We start from the raw sequence: 18,167 nt of genomic DNA on the forward strand, positions 1-18,167 counted from the left end.
ATTCAGTTCATTATCTATAATACTGTATTATCAGTTAATGTGAAAACGTGAACGATTGTTTCTGGAGATAGTACACACTTCAAGATAGATAACAGAATAGACTGTGCGCCAGAAGCTCTCACCAAATAATCAAGATCGACACATTTCTCTTGAAAATTACAACGTGTTAACGGTAAGTAAAACAAATTAAATGTTAGTTGAAATTAGTAAATGTGTCGTAATTAACTATCATATTAGAAATTCTGGTCATTACAATTGGAACAAACTGGGTTCTTCACTGTGTCAATATAAATTGAATTTGTTTGTTTGAATTGTTGTCTTAAGGGTGGCCGCGGTGGCTCAGTCGGTAACGCGTCTGACTACCATGCTCAAGGTCCCGGGTTCGATCCCCGGCCGGTTCAAATCCGGGAACTTTTCTAACGGTGGAAGCGGCCCCGGCGCCCACCCAGCGTCGAATAACATGGGTACCTGGGGGAAACCCTGGGGGGTAAAGGCGGTTAGGGGCGTGATGCTGATCACATCACCCCCACTCACGACCGGATCAAGAAAGTGTGGGGCGTTACCCCCACACCCCCTATACGCCTTCATGGCGTGGTGCTATGCACAGGGGAACACTTTACCTTTTTTTTTTTAATTGTTGTCTTAAGTCCGCTTTAAGCACAGATAGGCTAATCGGGGCTGGATCTAATTTAAAGTTGGGTTCGGACCACTTTGCCTCCACCTGGTATCGAACCCGGGACCTCTAGATTACAAGGCGACGACGTTTACACTGAACCGTCGGGAAGTCCTATGTCGATATAAGTATAGAGATTGATAAAGTCATTATCTCACTACAAGTTACTCAGAACAAAATTGTAACTGGGACCACAAGTGCCCAATATTATGTAATAGCGTAGAGGAAGAAGTAGTTTTCACAAGCAGGAGGAACGGTATACTATGTTGAAATAAAGAGGTTGTGTAAGTATTGAGGACCTTTCGACCTTGAACTCAATATTGGACAGATGTTTTACAATACAATAGCTTTAATATATACGTATATAATTATGTATGAAGCGCTGTGAGAAGAGAAAAAGCACTGGGATATATGCAAAAAAAAAAGAAAAAAATATTAAAAAACGATATGTTGTATGTACACTTCTCCAAAAGTTATCTGGCCGTCCTGAAATATTTTAAGTCCTGAAATCGTTAAGGTGCCAATATAGCTCTTGAACACCAGCAGCGAGTAGCCAACTTAACGGCTTCCTATACTAGTCAAGAAACGCAATTGGCGAAAGATTACATTATTTTACTTATAACATTAGAACTATTACAACATTTTAACATAGAACAAAGCGGAAAACTTACGTATGAAGAATGTTTGTTGAAACTGGAAACAGAGAAACATTTGTGAGGTCGGAAACACTGTATTTTTGTCGACCGCCTGGAAGAAATTGCCAAGTCCGGATAGAGAGAGAGAGAGAGAGAGAGAGAGGTAATATTACTAATAGTTTAGATTTAGCTTCGCAATATAGAATAGAATAGAATAGAATAAAATAGAATGGTCTTTATCTAAGCAGGCGTGTTTTGGCCTCATGAGCCGTTCTTACAACCAACCGTTGTCAAAGATACAATCTTCTACGTATATATAAAAATGAATGTATGTGTGTATGTATGTAAATCTGTATGTGTGTATTTTTGTTCCGGCATAACTCTCGAACGCCTGGAGCGATTTCAACCAAACTTGGAACACATATCACTTGCAATCTCGAAAGAAATACTGTGACATGTAAACATAATCGAAAACCACTGATTTTAGTGTGGAATCCATAGTCTCCGGAGTCTCTAAGATGAATAGTGACACTCCTAATGCAGTTCCACTTCAAGTTCATCACCTTTCGGGATGGGGTGTGAGAGGGGGTGAAAATTAAAATGTAAAAAATGACCAAGATTTGTGTCGAATCCATAGTTTTTGGAGTCGCTAAGCTAATTGGTGACATTCACGATGACCAAACTTGGTACACACATGACTTACAATGTGGAAAGAAATACTGTAGGGGTTAGACACCCCTGGCACCCCTAGGGGTGGGGGTGAGAAGAGGTTGACACGTAAAAATAATCGAAAACGACCAATATTAGTGTGGAATCCATAGCTTTCTGGGTTGCTAAGATGAATAGTGACTCTCCTAATGCCGTTAAACTCCAAGACAGCCCTGGCATCACTGGGGGCGGGGGTTGGAAGTTGGTGACATGTAGAAATAATCGAAAACGACCGATATTAGTGTGGAATCCATAGTTTTCTGGGTCGCTAAGATCCCTGGGAGATATAGTTAAGGCCCTGGGAGATATGACTGTACACTGGAGCGCAATAGTCTAATGTAGATAGGACGAGTACTTGCATAAGGTGATCTGTAACATTAGCGTCCAGAGTATGTTTTAAATGATACAAAGATTTGAGTTTCCCCCATACAGTTTTTCACAACAAATTCGACTTGTGCCTCCCAATTTAAGTGTCTATCGAACACAATCCCCAAGTTTTTGCTTTGGAAAGGGAAAGATTAATAACGGACACAAGGGCTTCTAAGCAAGAGGGCATGCGATATTGTAAAACAGTTGGGTTTATGCCATCATAACCGCACGCTTTTGATTTAATTTTGTTAAAAAATTTTACGTACTTGTTCGCTACTTACTGGGTAAAAAAGAACGTGTCATTGTTGGGTTGCTGGAGATAAGTATTAATTTCATCAATCACCGTTGCATTGCTATCTGAGGGTACACTCGGGTTAACAAAGAACTCGTCTACCACATTCGGCCGAAATGTATCTGAGGAGAGCGCATTACTCATTATATTTGGTAAAAGTACCTGGCTTCTGAGGTTAGACCATAAATTTTTAGGATTTTTTTAATTCATATTTACCGTTTTGGTATAGTGTTTAAATTTTGAGTTTCGGACTGCTTTTTTGGCCCTGTTTCTGAAGTATTTATACGATAGGAGAGCGTCTGGGTCTCCTGTATTTACATATCTCAGATGAAAGTAGTCGCGCAACTTCCAGAATTCCCTTACTCGATTTGAAATCCAGGGGGCGGGAGGTTTGGTTACATGAATTTTTCGCTGGGGGCGTGCTTATCTATTAACCTGATAATGTTTTCATTCAAGGCCTCCACCGCTGCATCTACGTTGTCGTTTCTTTCGATTTTACACCATTCCACATTTTCCGCGTCTTTACGAAACTTGTCCATGTACATGCTTTTGAAATTTGTAATTTTGATAATTTTTTAAAATTGTTTTGGTGCGTACAGGTCAAATATAGAGTATATTATATGGTGATCTGTAATTCCTGGTAACTTGCTCTGCCCAATTTTCTTTACAATTAAATATTGTGAACAAACAATTAAATCAATTAACGACTTTGACGTCGCTGTCACTCTGGTTGGTTTGGTAATTAATTGTTTCCCGTGAACTTTTTTGATTATACTCTGGAGGAGTCGAGTGCTGCTTTCGGTTTTTCTTAACATGTTGATATTCCAGTCGCCTAACGCAATGAAGTAATCGTAATTTAAGTATAGGTGTTGGAGGATATCTGCTACGTGACTGATGTGAGTATAGCTGACATTTGGGGGTTTATATGCTACCATAATTCAATTTTTTTCAATATCGATAGTTAATTCGATTACAAGGGACTCTACGCCGATATCATTATTTACGAACCCGTCTAAAAATTTCAATTTAAGCGAATTAGATATGTAAAAGCACACACCACCTCTAGATTTGTTTAATCTATCTTGTCGAACTAATGTGTAATTTTCGATGTCTACTAATATTATTACTAATATTCGGTTTTAACCAGCCTTCTGTAATGGCTATCAGATGAAAGTTTAAGTCCGATATTATTTGTTTAAATTCGTCTATGGAGTTGAGTAAACCTTGAATATTTAGATGACATAATTTAAAGCCATTTTCAGATCTATTTATTTCAACTTCGAGCTGTTCCTTTATGTTGTAATTACTGTGGCGGATATTAATGGGCAACTCTTCAAAGTAACTGGAGTGAATTCTGAATTGGAGTGGTGTTACTGCACCATTGACTACATTGGTGGGGTCATTTACATTTATCGTTTTCTCCACTGTTGGTCATGAAGTATATATTATGTTCCGAGTGTGAATTGCATAGGGCAATAACAATGAAAATGTGCATACGCATAACACTTAATTAAACAAAACAGGTGCTAGTTATCACAGTGACTTATTATTACAACCAACTGTTTTAAAAATGTGAAAAATAAATGAAAACATAAATAAAAAATAAGAATAAATACGTAAAAATTAATATAAAAATTTGAATACTGACACAAAAATTAAAAAAAGAGAAAAATGAAAATATTTGTTGATTAACCAAAAATGGGAGAAATATAGATTTTTGAGCTTGCCGATATATTCTGGCGTGAGTTAGAATACTAGCTGAGGGTTGTTTACATTTAACAGCCTATTATGTGACAGGTTGTTGCCCTCCTTTCGCGACCATTGAGGAATGCAGAGATGCTTGCATGCTTTGTATGGTTCGGCACGGAATGCACTCCCCTCCCCTTATCTACACGTTTCGTACTTTGGGCTAAGTTATAGAGTAATTAGTAAAGTCCTCGTTCGTCAGCATTATTCTTCCAAAAAATAAGATGTTCCGGGTCCAAATCTAAACCCCTGCAGTGTTTTCTTTCTAGTATGGCAATGATGATATCGTATTAGTTGTGCATGAACTGCAGTAATTAAGTGAGATAATTTTGATTCAGAATGTTTGTAAAATTAATTAAACGTGGAGTTTGATTAATGTTTTGATTTGCTCAGTTTCTTCAATTTTTTCACACTGACGTTTCAAGATGTGGTGTTAAGAGATGAGATATATTTCACACCCTACTGCGACTGACGGACTTAAAAGATGAACTTTAAGCAATTCTGGTATACTATGTAAAAAGTTGTAAAATAACTTCAAAATATTTGCACAATACCTATTCTTGAATAGAATACTACTGGTATTATTCACTCTAAGTAATTCTACTTTATTATGTGCTTATAAATTAATATAAACTTCCATCATTACTAATGAAAAGTATTGTTTGAGCTCGTCACTGCATATCCAAAATTCTTGTCAGAATCCAACAGAAAGTGCATGGTCAAACAAGGAATATCTAGACAACACTGAAAACAAATCACACTATAGCCCGCTTTAGACGAAATCATTCTCCTTAACATTTTTCTTAATATTTATTCCATGACCAAAATGCTAACGTGTAAAGTGAAAATTTTCATTTCAGATGCCATGGCATATGTCATGGCATTTCTCAAGGATAGAACACGTCCTATTTCCGTAGCATTTTTCGTAGCATACCCAATCAGAAGCGACCTCTAGGTCACGAGTGCAGTTGTAATGGCGGCCGAGTGAGATGTAAACAATGTATCACTTCACATTTTTAAAAGCCGATAACTATTCAACCGAGAGGTATAACGTTTCGTGCAAAACGTTATTAGGTACAAATCAATGGCGCTGCTTAAATACATACTTTACAACGTTTACTGTACATGTATGGAAGAATATTTTAGTTGTTTCAAATGTAAACACTGTGTACTCAGCATAGATGGTGTAACTCGACGTGTCTTTCATGCTGTATACATTATACATCGTAATCGCAAAAGCTAGCCGAAAAGTTACATGAAATGTTTGAGTGTAAAGTACTCTCTGTTATAAGATTTTTTAGAAGCATTTACATAGCATTTATGCTAGCAAAAATGTTAAAGGAAACGCTTTCGTCTAAAGCCGGCCTAAGATTCACGCAAATGCTCTAGAAGGAATTCTAAGGACATTAAATTTTTCAGATTTTGGAATATTAGAGCGGTTTTTCAAAAGGAGAGGAAAATTCGAAAAATATCTTGCTGTCGTTGGTCAAAGGTCTAGCCTAGCCTTGAAAGTTACAGTTCACTTAAGTGGCACTATATCTTTCCACACTTTCGAAGCCCTCAATTTGAAATTTCAGTCTTTTTGCCAGGAAAATTGAATAATATTATTTACTTTCTATTTTTCAGAGAACAATTTCTTAACAAGACAATGAAAGTTTTGTCAGCTCTTCTGCCAATATTCTGCATCGCCTCGGTCTTCGGGTTGAATCAAGAGGCCCTGGTCAAAAGTAAGATCAAATTCCGTTCTCTAATTATTACAAAATGAGTTGGAAAATTTGGAAAAAGGCTCGCAAAATTATTGGGAACCGCATTAGTTTTTTCTTTACAGTCATAGTTGATACGACCTTGGGGGTAACTACTTGACTATACTATTTATACCACGGCTACAGAAATCTTAATCTCAGGGGATAGTTTCTTTATTCGAGAATTCCAAATAAGAAAGCGTTTTATAGCCAAGAGGATATAGTTAAATGCGGATCTATATTCTGAAAACTGTACACAATACAGATAAAATATATAGCGAAGCTTGTATATACATTGAAATATATATATATATATATATATATACACTATGTTGATTCCAAATTTATATTCTTCTTATATAGAAAAAAAGAAGAAGAAGCCCTTTCCCCAAAATTAGGTGAAAAGAAGAAGATTTCCTTTCAATTATATATATATATATATATATATATATATATAATTGAAAGGAAATCTTCTTCTTTTTTTCCTTCTATTTTGCGAAAAGGCTTCTTCTTTTCTTCCTTCTATTTTGGGAAAAGGCTTGTTCTTCCTTTCTATCGTTGATTAGTGAAAAGACTTCTCCTTCTTTTCTTTCTTCTAATTTATTTTCTTTCCTTTTAAAGCGTAATCATATATCTGCTCGCTTTCCCCGTTTCTTGCATTATACAGCAACACAAGCTATTCTTATAGAAATAATAGGGGCGTCTAAACTGACAGTAGCGCCACCTCCTATGTAACGACCAAAAGGGGAATAGCCCAGGATCGCTAACAGCAAGCGCTGCCTATGGCCCAGTGCGTCCAATAAGGAGCTCAACCGTAAGTGCTTCGGGACGTCTAATTTGACACAGCGCCACCGAGGGACGGACAACCATAAAAGCTGACGATGTTCTCCTCATCAGAGGTATTAAATCAAATTTTGATCACTAGGATCAAAGAGGATAAATTTCTGAATTCATTTGCTCACTTATTAACTTTCCTAATTGTTTCATATACGAGCATATTCTTAATTATCTTAATTGAATTGAATTGAATTGAATTGAATTGAAAAGTCTTTTTATTTACTACAGAGCGAGATTCAGCCTTGAGCTGCTCTACCACCTAACTCTGGTGAATAAAAGTTACAATACATACATTTATAATACTGAATAATACTGAAATCAAATACCATAACATGAATGAAGTGACATAAATGAAAAATAATAAAATTATAAGAGAATACAATGACAGATACATTAACACACACACACACACACACACACACACACATACACACGTGTACATACGCAATTTCCAGATCGATACTAAAATAGCATGCACACAGGTTGAAATATTCGTTGTGTCAGATAAGTGTTTGCAAAATACATGGTTTTACTTTACTTGATTCCTGTTGCTTAGCCGTACGAGCTAATGCTCAATTGTTGTCTTTGCAATAAAAATAATACAACTTGTTCTTTGAAGTTTTTGGGTGTTGTAGCAAAAGAAACATAATCGGGGAGAGCATTCCAAACCTTTGCAGACCAGAGGGAGAAGGAGCCTTCGAAACTGACAGCAGAGTGGCGGGGAATGTTGATTTTTCGCCGCCCTCTAGTATTGTATGGATGTATGGAATTTCTAAATGCCAGTTTCTCGTGGAGATAGCTAGGTGTTTGCAATTTTAATACTTTATATATTGTAGAACACTGATGCAGGAGGCGTCGTCTAGACATGTTAAGGATTTTGTATGTATTGAGCAAGGGTAGGATGTGGTGATTTCTCCTGATCAAGAGAGCGTAACGAATGCAAGAATTCTGTATTTTTTGTATTCTGTTCGATATTTTACGTTGTAAATTCGTGCCGTACACCACATCACAGTAATCGAAAATAGGATATATTAGAGTTTCGATGAGATATAATTTCGTTTCTTTAGTGAAAAAGTCTCTCCTCCTGTAGAGTGATCTCATTATTGTTAGTGCTTTTGTGCATTGCGCTGAGATATGCCCTGCCCAGGAAAATTTGGGATCAAAAGTAAGGCCTAGATTTTTAACGGTTGGTGCATAAATTATGTTTTGGTTTTTAATTTTGATGTTAATTGTATCATAATTCACTTTTTCAAGATAATAGTTAGAGCCTAAAATTGTGTATACGCATTTATTCTGGTTAATTGCGAGCCCATTTGCAGTGAGCCACTTGTTAAGGGTATGTAGATCATTGTTTAGATTATCTATCTTGTTTAACAAATCCGATGGTGATGACGATATCATCAACTGCGTATCATCCGCGTAACAATGTATATTACAATGGCTGATGGTCTTTGATATATCAGCGACGTATAAGGTGTATAAAAGGGGGGCCAGAATGGAACCTTGCGGGACTCCTCCATTTAATGTTATCGGTGATGATCCGGGTCGGCAGGGTAAAAAACCCTTTGTCTTCTTTCGTGTACATATGATTGGAACCAGTTTATTACAGGCTTCGAAAAACTGTAGTATTTCATTTTTGCTAGGAGAAGGTTATGATTGACAAGATCGAAAGCTTTAGAAAGGTCTAATAATACTAGTATAGTTAGTTTTTTATCGTTAATCGAACGTAAAATATTGTCCGTGACAGATAATAATGCCGTGATTGTACTATGAGAAGTACGGAAACCTGATTGAGAATCAGGTAAGATTTTATATTTTGCAATGTACTCTTTTAATTGTATAGATACTATCTTTTCTGTGACTTTTGAAAATATTGATAGAACGCTGATTGGTCTTAAATCGCTTAGACAGGTTAACGTCTGCTTTTTGGGGAGCGGAATAACTCGAGCTTCTTTCCATGCATTTAGAAATTGGCTGGTTTTCAGAGAAAAATTTATGGTATGCCTGAGTGCCGTGCGTATGAAGGGAAGGGCCAGTTTAAGCATTTTGCACGTAATGTTGTCCACTCCTGCAGCATTTGATGGAATACTGTAGGCTACACTGCCTTTTCAACCTCAGAATCTTGAACCTGGCGAAAGGATAATTCTTTTGCATCGTTTTGAAAGCAGTTCTCTAAGAAATAGTTGCACTCCTTTGCAATAATGGCATTGTCTCTAAGAACACTGTCGTAGACATTTGCAAAATGTTTATCAATTTCAAAGGGACTGCTCAGGTGAGGCGGAAGTTCTCCCGCGTTGCGTTTGCTACCGATACCAATTGTTTTCAGGCTATTCCACATATTCTTTGAATTTCTCTTATTGTTATTTACAATATTCACTCCTTCTATAATTTTTATACTCTTCCTTTATGTATTTTGCATTTACTATAATATATATAATCACTCATCTCCGCTCTTAGTTTCTACAATAAACTCAACTCTTCTTCATATGGCCAGGGTCCCGGGTTCGAATCCCGGTCGGGCTTGCTTGTTTGTGAATGTCCATTCATCAATTTCATCATTTCATCACTCATCCCCATCTTCGCAAATTAGTCAAGAGGCACAAAACGCGAAGTAAAATAAACTAAATCAATCAATCAATCAATCAATCTTCATATGGCGCGCTGCCACCTATCGTCGCTCTCGTGAAACATTTCTTCCTTGCATTTCTCATTGTGTCGTCGGAACTGGCACGTGACATAGTCCGCTTCTTCTCTTTCATTTATGCACCTAATCGTGTCAACTCTAGTATTGCGTTTCCACCATTTACAGTCCAATTCCCTCATTCCATCCTATTTGCAACCAATCTTTTCATTTCGCTCGTTGTCATTCCTCCTTCCTATTCTAGTCAATATCTTCATTTCTCCCCGCATCTTCTTCTACTGTGTCTCTGTCTTCTGTCTTCAGGCAATCACATTTCTCTCATTGTGTTCGCTGTGTTCACAATATTTCCGAAGTCTTAACATTCCATTGTCGTATTTATTTCATATTTTTTTCTCTTGTCCTTTTAATATAACTTGGTCTTCGTAATGTAGCAGTCTGCACATTATTCTGTGCGTTTTTCCAGAGATAGTTTACTGGTCTAGTTCTAACTATGGGCGTCCGGAAGGGGTGGGAAGAGGAGGGCGTGGCTCCCCTGGAAATTGAATGTCAACCAAAAATTATATATTTCACACATATAATTTAATTTTAGCCACAATAATATGTGTTAATTATTGCATGAACACCATAAATTCGAATTTAAGCAATGCTTTCTTTTAGGGAACAACACTATTTTTTGGGAAAAATGTGCCTTCTTTGCCTCCTTGCCCCTCCCTGGAAAAAATCCTGCTGACCTCCATGGTTCTAATACCAACTTCCGAGATTTTCTGATAGGTGAGGACTATTGATAGGGTCAATCAATAGTCCTCATTGGCCATCTATATAGATAAGTCACTTAACTATGAACTGCAGGTTCACGAAGTACTTCTTCTACTTTAATTAATCACACTTGTATAATATGAATTCTAAAAGAAAATGATTTCACAGTTTTCGCACACACAAGTTGTTACTACAAAAATAAAGGGGGCAACCCCAGATAAATATCCTCCTTCACCCGCGTACATCAGGAGGTATGCTCTATTGTCCCGCTGTCTTAAATTATACCCGAACGTCAGTTGCACAAAATATTTACCGGATTCCCCCGTTTATCTTTGTTCTTCATTCTTTATTTGTATTTCTTTTACATATAGGTATGATTCAAAAAATGGGCCAATGATTATTCGGAGACCAGAATATACATTGGTTTACATTGTCACGTGCCAGTTCCGACGACACAATGAGAAATGCAAGGAAGAAATGTTTCCCGAGATCGACGATAGATGGCAGCACGCTATATAAAGAAGAGAAGAGTTCATTGTAGAAACTAGGAGCGGAGAAGAGCGATTATATATATTATAGTAAATGAGAAATATATAAAGGAAGAGTATAAAAATTATAGAAGGAGTGAATAAAATATTGTATATAGCCAATTAAGATAATTAAGAATATGCTCGTATATGAAACCATTAGGAAAGTTAATAAGTGAGCAAATGAATTCAGAAATGTATCTCCTTTTGATCCTAGTGATCAAAATTTGATTTAATACCTCTGACGAGGAGAACATCGTCAGTTTTTGTGTTGTCCGTCCCTCGGTGGCGCTGTGTTCAATTAGACGCCCCGAAGCACTTACGGTTGCGCTTCTTATTAGACGCACTGGGCCATAGGCAGCGCTTGCTGTTAGCGATCCTGGGCTATTCCCCTTTTGGTCGTTACATAGGAGGTGGCGCTACTGTCAGTTTAGTCGCCCCTAATCTTTCTATAAGTATAGCTTGTATCGTTTGCCAAAGAAACGGGGAAAGCGAGCGCATATATGTAATAAATAAGATTACGCTTTAAAAGGAAAGACAATAAATTAGAAGAAAGAAAAGAAGAATAAGCCTTCTCAAAAATTAGAAAGAAGAAAAGAAGATGAAGCCTTTTCCTAAATAGAAAGAAGAAAAGAAGAAGAAGTCTTTTCCAAAAATAGAAGAAAGAAAAGAAGAATATGCCTTCTCAAAAATTAGAAAGAAGAAGAAGCCTTTTCCTAAATAGAAAGAAGAAGAAGTCTTTTCCAAAAATAGAACAAAGAAAAGAAGAATAAGCCTTCTCCAAAATTAGAAAGAAGAAAAGAAGATGAAGCCTTTTCCTAAATAGAAAGAAGAAAAGAAGAAGAAGTCTTTTCCAAAAATAGAAAGAAGAAGAAGCCTTTTCCCAGATCAAAGATAGGAAGGAATAAAAGCCTTTTCCCAGAAATTACGAGAAGAAAGAAGAAGATTTCCTTTCAAAGAAGAATATAACCGACGTAAATTTGGAATCAGCATATATATATATTTCAATGTATATACAAGCTTCGCTATATATTTTCTCTGTATTGTGTATAGTTTCCAGAATATAGATCCGCATTTAACTATATCCTCTTGGCTATAAAACGCTTTCTTATTTGGAATTCTCGAATAAAGAACCTATCCCCTGAGATTAAGATATCTGTAGCCTTGGTAAATAACATTTAAGTACGTACCCCCAGGGTCGTAGCAACATATAATAGTGTTAGTATGGTTAACTGTTATTGCATTAGATCTACAATTATTGATTTTAGGATCTTAAAGTTAGAGAGAAACGTTAGTAATCGAAAGGTTCATACCAGTGTAAAGTGTATGAAATGGTATAAAAGCATTATTAGGTTAGGGATTCAAAGTCGACAAAGTTACTAATGGGGCGTGGAAGGAAGTTTAAAAGCCTCATTTTGTTGTTAATTTTTATGTGTTAAAAGTTTTTCATCACCATGAATTAGTAACTTTGTCAACTTTGAATCCCTAACCTAATAATGCTTTTATACCATTTCATACACTTTACACTGGTATTAACCTTTCGATTACTAACGTGTCTCTCTAACTTTAAGATTCTAAAATCAATACTTGTAGATCTAAGGCAATCAGTACAAGAAGGACCTTCTGGAGACCAGAGGCTCAAGTTGTTACTGGTGTAACGTTTGATTTGTAGTTGATATTTGATCTGTAGCTAACAATGATAAGGTGGTGCAATTTGACCATTTCAGAGATTGGGAGCAGAGTAATTGAGTATGAGCCAGGACATCTTGCGGGACGCTACATTTATCACACAGAAACCAGAGTGTGGGACGATGCACTGGTTATTTGTGCCCTGCAAGGAGCACATTTAGCTGTCATCAATTCAGCGGAAGAAGAAGCCGGGATTCTCAACATTATTACGAACTACGGTGCCACTACAAATTTTGTACATATTGGATTTCACGACAGGAACATGGAGGGCGTCTACGAGACGATTCTAGGTGAGATTTTGATAATACATTCTGTATCGGGAATCTGTAGAGCAATTCTAGTGTGATTTAAAAGTCCTGCAGGATTCAAAAACCTCTAACTATAAACATGATAGGCTCATTGCAACTAAATATTGTTTGTTACACAGAGGCAGGGTGCGAAATCTTGGGGGGATGAGGGAGATTTCGATACAACAAACAAAAGATAAGCAATTACCTTTAATTTAAAATATACTGAATTAAGAATAATATCGAAAACAGACACAAATTAGTGTAGTTGTCAATGTTCAATGCTTTTTATCTCAAGAGAAGATTAACAAATCTACATCAATGCGTACAATAAAAGTAAAAGAAGAATGTTTTCCCCCTTCGTCACTTTCATCCAATCACCATTGAACCCCATTGTAGCCATTAGCCAAAATTAGCAGAAAAGTGACTTCACATAGAACAAATCAGTCAAATCAGCAACAACTTACTCTTCTCGTAAAAGTGGAGTTTCATTAGTTCATACCAGTTCGAAAGTTGAGGTGGTAGTTTCAATTTCATATTGTTTCACTGTTAGATCAAGGCAGTTAACTCCGTGAACAATAACGTTGTTTTCCGAAAGAATCAAATATTTGTCTCTGGCAACAAGGACGTATTTATGGGGGGTAAAGGGGGTCCGGACCCCCCCGAAATATTTATCAAGTAATAAAATTAAATAATGAAAAATATATTCGTTTAGCCGTTGTTGTATAATTTCCTCTGATCTTATTGGAAGACAAGGATTATATTGGAATCATAGGACTTTGGAGTGCACGAAGGACTTATATAAGGGGGAATCCAGGGGTCCGGACCCCCCAATGACTCACCAAGTAGTAAAAATAAGTAATGAAAATATTAGAATTTGTTGCATAATCGATGGTTATTAATTTTCTATGAACGTTTTACAAGCCAAGGATTATATTGGGATCATACGGCTTTGAATGACATTACAAAGAAGATTTATACACTACTACTCAATATGCATAAAATATTAATCAGAAACTTACTTTTCTCCAACTACATGTAACATCATTTTTGTTATTCGATAAATATTAATTATTCATCTATTTGGCATTAATTTCATTTGCCAGGGCACTTGTTTTTATGTAAATTATTTCGATCTTGACTACAGGTAAGTTACGTAATGAATATTCACTCTTATAACTCTATTCTTATGCAGTCTTTTTACCTAATCGTGTAATAATAATATAATATTAATTTATATATTGTAATTAGTATTAATTTGATTTATAATTATTTTAAAATTATTCATGAGACACTTAGTTCGGATCCCCTGAAACATATTTCTAGATACGTGCCTGTCTGCCAATACACCCTCTTAAATGAACGCATCTATTATGGTAATAATATAACAAGTTCCCTGTGAGTTCTTTCTGTATATTTTTTTCTCCAATGGCATAACGTTGTCACCTTATAATGAAGAGGTTCTGGTTTCTACTGCCCCCTCCCCTGGTGGAAGCACAATGCACACTGGTTCGGACTCTACTTTAAACTGTAGTTTTAGTCCCGATTAGCCTATCGGAGCATAAAATTCGACTTACAAAAACAAATAAACAAAAGTTTGTTATGGATACTTCGTGACATACCTTTTCTTCTTTACTTCATCTGCATGTACAGATTCTGTTGACCTTTTCGGCTCTGATGTTTCTAAAGTTTAAACCATTCTCATCGTGATTGGTTAGTTTTCTGACACCCTCAAAACAAAGCTGTCCTTCCAACCCCTTCTTCTTTTAATTCTTCGTAAGTTAACCACAAGAAAAACCGCATGATTACGCAACTCATAGGCAAAATTTATGTGTGAAGTAGAATTTCTAAATAGAATTAGCCACCCATTATCAATTCAATAATTATGTTGCTTTTTCCTAACCCACATAACTGTTACATCAAATACCTCGGTATTGTAGTGGTTATTGTGATTGCTTCTTATTAGTATTTATTAGTAGAACGAATAAAAGTTGTTATTTTGTACACCATGTATATATTTGAAAATGTATAATTTAAAATATATGTAAAATAAAAAGATAAATATAAAAATTGTAATGAAATAATGAAAGAAACACTTCTGGAATTTCAATGTAGAACTAATTAAAAAGTCGAAATAATTTATTGTGTTGCTGGAGGAAATAACAATGAGGTTTTTATTTGTTTATTTAGAGATTATTTTAATCACACGCAGGCCGGGGTTTTTATATGTGAAGACCCGGAGCTTACAACATTAACACCCCACCCCAATCCCCTCCACAGTTTGAGTTATAACTTTTCGCCAAGCTACATGAGGTGGTTAGTTATACGTATTTCTACATTTTTTCATCACATCCGAAGCACCTAGTATTTTCTTTATGTGGTACTTTTCAAAGCAGTGTTTTCCCCAGTGAAGGCCTGGAGCTCTCAAGTTCACCCTAAATCCTGACCTCATTTTAACCATACGCCTCCTAAGCCCACTAGCTGCTTCTAATCATAGAACTATTCAATTGGTCAGAGTTTTCTTGTTTCACGATCTCTAGTAATTCCTTTCGCTTTCTACCGTAATGACAAAGTTAAATCAGCTTTTTATGGAATGATGATATGTGAACATTTCTAGTATAGATACTATTCATTAGTAAAATATACATGTATTGAACATCACAATACCCTTCTTTATTGCAACATTCACATATCTCTAAGTACACTGCTCCACAAAACTTAAGCAACACCAAGGGATTATGAGAGCAAGTAGAGTATTAGAGAATATTGTTAATCTTGAGAATAACATTACAATAAAATATGCCTTTTCAAATCATCGTCCCAAGTTTATTTAAGCTTTGTCACTCTACACTGGCGTACGCAGAGAGGGGTTGATGAGGCTTTAGCCCCATCCGATATTGAAAAAAAAAACATTTTGTGATCATATGTTACCAATTTCCGTGGAGAATATGGCCCGGAGTTCCTATTTATGGATGATAATGTGAACCGGGTCCCGAGCACGTATTGTGTCCGATATTACACGTATTGAATGGCCTAAATACTCACCGGAGCTCAATCTTATCGAGCATGTTTGGGATGCACTTGATAAGGGCTAATGAACACCAATAAAGTACAGATGCAACATTAATCGAAAATGACCAGCAACATTGCAAAATTGTACACAGAGTGAACCCTGCTTTTGTGTTTGTTTCCTTCTCTTCCCTTGGTGTTCCGTAAGTTTTGCGGACAGTGTATATGTAATTAGTGAATTTGATTGGGTGGACAATCGGGTGGGCACAAGAATTTTTGGATGGGCGCTTGCCCACCCGTGCCCACCCCTGTCGCCCCAACCTACGTCTATATTTCAAGTTGTAGATACACTTTTAGAATCTGTAATTAGTATTCATGCAATATTTCCTTTTCTTAACCTGTGCCATTTTGTTTTTATCAAATATATGTCAAATAAGCCCTTTCCTTGTAACACCTGTTTCGAATTAGGTATGTTCTGGTATTAGTATCAAATGTTTGAATGTTTACCTTTCGCATTTTGATATCCTTTTTCGACAACCCCTTAACAGTAATAGATTCATTGATGTGTCTTATTTTACTTTGCTTTCTGTGCCACATTTGGCTAATTTGCGAAGATTGGGATGAGTGATGATGTGATGAAATTGATGAATGGACACATCGCGCTACGATGCCAGGGGTCCCGGGTTCGAATCCATGTTGACACTCACAAACATCCATGCCCATGTTAAAGAACGTTCATATTTCTATACTTCGCAGGCTATCTCATATTTAATCCTATATTTAGTTAAACTAAAAAGAACTCAATTTAAGTGCAACATCAAATTACATTTCCGTTATTGTCATAAAGTTATTTCTTATTGATATTTGCTTATATTATTCATGTTTGTTCTAGGAGACGATGTGTACTCTATCTACAATTCATGGATGGAAGCAGAACCTGACGATAACCACAACAACGAAGACTGTGGCACTATCAACAGTGAAGCAAAATTAAACGACGGTAACTGCGCCGTAGCACGTCCGTTTTTGTGCGAATTGTATGAAAACGAAAGCATGTAAACTTGAAAGCATATGGAATTCAAGCTGGCGGGCGGGAGATACTAACACAGACATTCGTGATTTAAATCAAACGTGCTGTTGGAGCGGATGTAACAATAATAATAATAATAACAATTCCTTTATTTAGCGCGCGAGGTTCAGCCATAGGCTGCTCCACCACCTAACCCTTGTAATTTGCTACATAAGAAAATATAAGTATATATAATATAATATATGAATACGGATGGAAAGCTTGGTTACACTAAAGATAAATAAAGAATATTACATTACCTACAATTACGAATATTCTCATTACAGTAATATTAGTCATAAGATAATATAAATGTGAAAGAAACTAAAATAAAAAAAATAAGAAAAAATACAAATCCGGGAACTTTTCTAACGATGGAAGCGGCCCCTGCGCCCACCCAGCGTCGAATAACATGGGTACCTGGGGGGAAACCCTGGGGGGTAAAGGCGGTCAGGGGCGTGATGCTGATCACATCACCCCCACTCACGACCGGATCAAGAAAGTGTGGGGCGTTACCCCCACACCCCCTATACGACTTCATGGCGTGGTGCTATGCACAGGGGAGCACTTTACTTTTTTACAAATGTAAAAAGAAAAAGATATAAATGTGAATGTTAACATTAGGTTGCCTTTAAGTAAATAATAATAATAATAATAATAATAATAATAATTTGAAGATAGTAATAAAATTCCAATAGTTACAGCTATAGAACATGAGTGTTTTGTCGTTTGTTGAGTGCCAGTTCACTTGTAGTATGTGCTACTGTTCACAACGCTACGTGGTGGATATTTCCTTGAAAACGACAAATACAATTGGCCTCAAACAGGGCGGCTGTGCGCAACTTGACGCCACATGAAATCTACCTATTACTTTTGTTCATAAAATCATAATAATAACGTATATAGGAGGCAAGATGTATGTGGTGGGTCTATTAGCCCCTCTCCTTGGAATGTGTTTCGAAATGACACTCTTGCCTGTAACATTGTACAATTGGCTGGTAATTCTTGTAATTATTATAATTACTGTATAACTGCACTATATAAACAAAAACCATTGATATATTTTCTTTAGTGAATGACAACAAATGTGTCTGATACTCATGCAATAACTGGTTCTTATTTTTTTTTTATTAATGACGGTAATTTTTGTAACTATTATAATTATTTGGGGTTCCAACTGAGAGCTC

The 18,167-nt window shown here is 36.3% G+C and overlaps 1 protein-coding gene across 1 annotated transcript; it reads left to right on the forward strand.

The window, feature by feature from the left end:
- Positions 1-63: 63 nt before the first annotated feature.
- On the forward strand, positions 64-17,537 carry LOC146005383 (hemolymph lipopolysaccharide-binding protein-like). Its single transcript, XM_083144607.1, has 4 exons — positions 64-172; positions 6,050-6,150; positions 12,654-12,905; positions 16,804-17,537. The coding sequence occupies exons 2-4, from the start codon at positions 6,072-6,074 to the stop codon at positions 16,968-16,970; spliced, it is 498 nt and encodes a 165-aa protein (XP_083000733.1). The 5' UTR covers positions 64-172; positions 6,050-6,071; the 3' UTR covers positions 16,971-17,537.
- Positions 17,538-18,167: the final 630 nt, after the last annotated feature.

This window comes from Lepisma saccharinum, chromosome 23, assembly GCF_977018435.1.
Source record: "Lepisma saccharinum chromosome 23, izLepSacc3.1, whole genome shotgun sequence".
NCBI lineage: Eukaryota > Metazoa > Arthropoda > Insecta > Zygentoma > Lepismatidae > Lepisma > Lepisma saccharinum.

Bases quoted from the DNA above. Each gene is read 5' to 3' on its own strand.
- LOC146005383 (XM_083144607.1), top strand. From the start codon at position 6,072: ATGAAAGTTTTGTCAGCTCTTCTGCCAATATTCTGCATCGCCTCGGTC. The intron at 6,151-12,653 runs GTAAGATCAAAT...TGACCATTTCAG, and splicing joins TCAAGAGGCCCTGGTCAAAA to AGATTGGGAGCAGAGTAATT. The intron at 12,906-16,803 runs GTGAGATTTTGA...TGTTTGTTCTAG, and splicing joins CGTCTACGAGACGATTCTAG to GAGACGATGTGTACTCTATC.